The sequence below is a fragment of the Empidonax traillii genome, unplaced genomic scaffold, assembly GCF_003031625.1.
Source record: "Empidonax traillii isolate 1590-97213 ecotype Southwest subspecies unplaced genomic scaffold, ASM303162v1 scaffold254:size1037790, whole genome shotgun sequence".
Taxonomy (NCBI): Eukaryota; Metazoa; Chordata; class Aves; order Passeriformes; family Tyrannidae; genus Empidonax; species Empidonax traillii.
Window position 1 is genome coordinate 1,029,582 of NW_020955447.1, and position 3,769 is coordinate 1,033,350.

At 37.1% G+C, this 3,769-nt stretch overlaps 1 protein-coding gene across 1 annotated transcript in view; it reads left to right on the forward strand.

Annotated features, from left to right (window-relative positions):
* Window positions 1–3,769, forward strand: part of LOC114060014 (sulfotransferase 6B1-like) — a 6,906-nt gene that overhangs the window by 1,096 nt on the left and 2,041 nt on the right. The window contains exons 2-5 of the mRNA XM_027889147.1: window positions 1,122–1,258; window positions 1,930–2,019; window positions 2,510–2,636; window positions 3,446–3,622. Coding sequence (XP_027744948.1) covers window positions 1,122–1,258; window positions 1,930–2,019; window positions 2,510–2,636; window positions 3,446–3,622 — 531 coding nt within the window. The remainder of the gene's footprint in view (window positions 1–1,121; window positions 1,259–1,929; window positions 2,020–2,509; window positions 2,637–3,445; window positions 3,623–3,769) is intronic.

Sequence of the window (3,769 nt, forward strand, 5' to 3'; positions counted from 1 at the left end):
TCTTGGTATTACAGGATCTGCTGTCCCATTTATCTTCATAAAGTTAACAGCTTTACATTTCTACCCAGAACTGAGCTTCTCTCTACCTTCCCATGCCATGCTGCATTTTTTTAGATTGATTCGTACTGATGTCAGGAAATAACTATCAAAAATATTTTGTAGCACTTGAAGCGATCACATTGTTCAGTACTATTAGGAAGAGATGTTTACTAGGAGTGTAAGTTTACAACCTTTGCTCCTTTGCTCCTTCTGCCTGAGAGCACCCTGTGGTGCCCCTAATCGGAGCAACAGGTTTGGGTTAGATGTGTCTCATGTTCATTTTAATCTAGTAGTTTCTCTCCTGCAGCAATTGGGTTTGCACTGTCTTAGATTTGACAAGATTGTAAAGTTTTTGATTTTTTATGGTATTTTCTTTTTGAAGAAATGCTTGCACCAGACTGCCACTGGTTTTAACAGTTGTTAAAACTGTAGTGTGAAAGGTGTAGGAACCCAACGTCCAGAAGTCAGGAAATGGTAGACTAAAGCTGATGGGTAGGCTACAGACTACTTGGAATGTTTTGAGTAAAATTATAATAAAAGTGTATAGGAAATATCAATTTGGAGAATTTTTTCCGATTGGTAAAGAAAATGAGTACATGCAGCACAGTTTTCAGATCTGTCTCTGCTCCTGTGTTGCAGTACTGTGACCTATCTTTCCTCCTCAGTCAATCCTGTACATCCCATCGAAAAAATATAATATATTAGGTTTTATGGTACAGATTTACCACCCCAATCACCCTTGTATTTGTCACAATCATATTGATTACCCAAATGAAAGTTTTCCTAGTTGAATCTGAGTGGTTCTTCTCCTTGATTACTTAGTTCACAATATACAAGTTAATTTTCAATATACAAGTAAATTTAGGATGTGCTGACCCTATCTAGCTGGAGGACTGTATCCTTATGAGGACCAAAGGTAGGACCCTGACAGGTGATTGTCCAGATAGTCAGCTGTGATTGTATCATATGAAAGGAGACCAGGTAACTCACCTCATAGTACTACCTTCCTCCTGGCTTTCTGGAAAACCCATTCTGTTTATTCTAGAAGTTTTACAAGAAATTCTGTATTTTTCATCCTTCAGGCACAAACTGGCTAACTCAAATCTTAACTGACCTGGTAACTGTATCTCAAAAGAAAACACAGGATAGAGAAGGCATTGCGAATTATGAACTAGAAGAATTCCCCTACCTTGAAGTTGGAGATGCCGAGAAATATGAGGTGGGAACAGAATATGTATGAAAATTACTAAAATTACATGCTTCAAATACTGAGAATATGGGGTGTGAAATATTCCCCTGTTTGTAAAGAAGTCTCCCACTTTTCTGTATGTGACATCTGGTCAGGATGAATCTTGTCTGGATTGTCGAATGGTGAGGGATAAATGAACACTTCAATGAGTGTGACAGGAGCACTTATCCATTAGATACACAAGAACTGCAGAAATTCAGCATAACATCTTTTGTATTTAAGAAGAACTTCAAGAAATATCAAAGAATGAAATATTAATTTTTGTCCTTTTTACTAGCTCTTTCTCCTTACCCCTTCTTTCAGTGCTTGAGATCCTTCAGCTTTCACAAATACCCAGTTAGAGTCTGCATCTTACCTTTAGGTTTGATTTCTTGTCTAACACACCATGTTAAATTCATTATCACTGAAGAGACTAATGATGGATGATCCTTCTGTAGTCACTCATTGTCGGGGGTTTTTGAAGGTTAGAGCTACTCACAGCAGCCCACTAATATCCCAGGGTAACACATACGTACACAAAAAAGTACCTTTGTCAGCAAGTATGTATTGATAAGTTAAGCAAGGCAACATTTTAGAATCACCTGATGAAAAAAATACTTGTACTAACTGAACTGTCCACTCTCCTCCTCCAATTCATAAAGAGAATGACCAAATTACCTTCTCCAAGATTTATGATTACTCATCTCCGTCCTGAAAACCTTCCCAAGTCTATCTTCAAAAATAAAGTCAAGGTGAGTGCTGATTTTAATGTCTTTTCAACCAATTTTCAGAGTCACTCTTATACTTGAGGGTTTAGCCTGGCTATTTCTACATGCCTGTTTAAGTTCTGCTCTTCATGTTACTTAACCTCCATTCATCCTTCTTGGCATCTTTGTGACAGTCTCCATAAGGGAGTTGCAGGGCTTGAACAAATCCTCCAGAGGCAAAATGCGCTTTGACGCAATTTCCCATGGGGGACATTTTGTGGTGTTGCCACAAGTGAGGGCTTCAGCATGTCAAGTGATTTTTCCCTGTTACCTAAATGGCGAATTATGCTTGTATTGAGCAAAACATAGTTATATTCTGCATAATTAATTTGGTTACTCTGTACAAGATACTTTAATAATTATAGGCAATCACCTTCACATGGTGCCAAAGCAAAGTTAAATATTTCCCCTTCTAAATTTGGAATTTCATGCTTTAGTCTGTTACATCTTTCTGTACAAATATTTTTTTTTTTAGATATTGTTACTGATTCGCAACCCAAAGGATGTAGCTACATCTTTTTACCATTTTTCCAAAGGCCTGGCTAGTTTTCCCTCCTATGAGACCTGGGATGATTTCTTCACAGATTTCATGTCAAAGAGAAGTAGGTATATTATTCTGCCTGTGTCAGTTATTTAATGCTTTGTCTCAAAAAGCTTGCACTTCAGTAAATCAGCATCATTAGGATTTTTTTGGTTTAGAGTACAAAAGCAGAGATTAAAGACCAAAAGTTAGGCATTTGCACTAAAGTTTACCATACTTGTCTTACTGCTAGAGGATGAGTCCCTGTCAAAGCCGCAATTCCACAAGCTGCTTTACTTTGCACAAACTGATATTTTTTCTAGAAGAAGTAGTTCTTCCTTATCTCTGTCCTGGATCCCCTTCACCCCTCCTCTCCAATGTCCATCATCTTGTGTCCATGCAGACATATAAAGACCTATATGCCAAATTGGATGAAAGGAATTATTTGGAGTAAATCTAATATATTAAAAAGGAGAGAAAAAAATTACACTGGTTTAAAATGGCATCAGTATAGCATAGCACACAGCCAGCTGAAGAGAGGGTTACACAAGGTTTTAAAGTGGATTGAGGGAGTCTGCAAGATGGTTTGAGTAGTGATACCTCTTTGAGTACTGATAGCTCTTTGTTGGACTCCCATCAGCCTTGAGATACTAACAAGTTTTACTGTTCCAACTTCCAAATTGTATCATATCCCTGAGACTTGTAGCTATGCCAGAACAGCCTGGAGCAAACCCTAAAATTTCCCCAGAAGGGTGTAAACTCTGCCACAGACATGATTACTAGTGCCTATGGCTGAGAGATCAACGGAATGAATAAAATTTAGTTTATTGTTTAAGAAGCTTGTCTAATGTTCATTTATGACACATCTTAGGATTGTTTTGTTTTATTTAGCTGTCTGGGGATGCTACTTTGAATACCTTTCCCAATGGAACAAATATGCTGATGAAGAAAATGTTATGGCAATAACTTATGAAGAGCTAAAAGAGGTGAGATTATCAATAACTACAAATACTTTATACTTCAAGGAGCATGTTTTCCTAAACCAATTCACCATTATATTCATGAAGAGTAGTCAAACTGTGTAGGATAGATTCTTGTTTGAAGTAAAGAAGAGGTAAAATGCAAACTCAAAAACCTTTTAAAATTTTGCTTGAGCAAATTATTACTGTTTTTTATGTGCTGTATTATAAGCCCAAAATAATGGGAGGAGATATT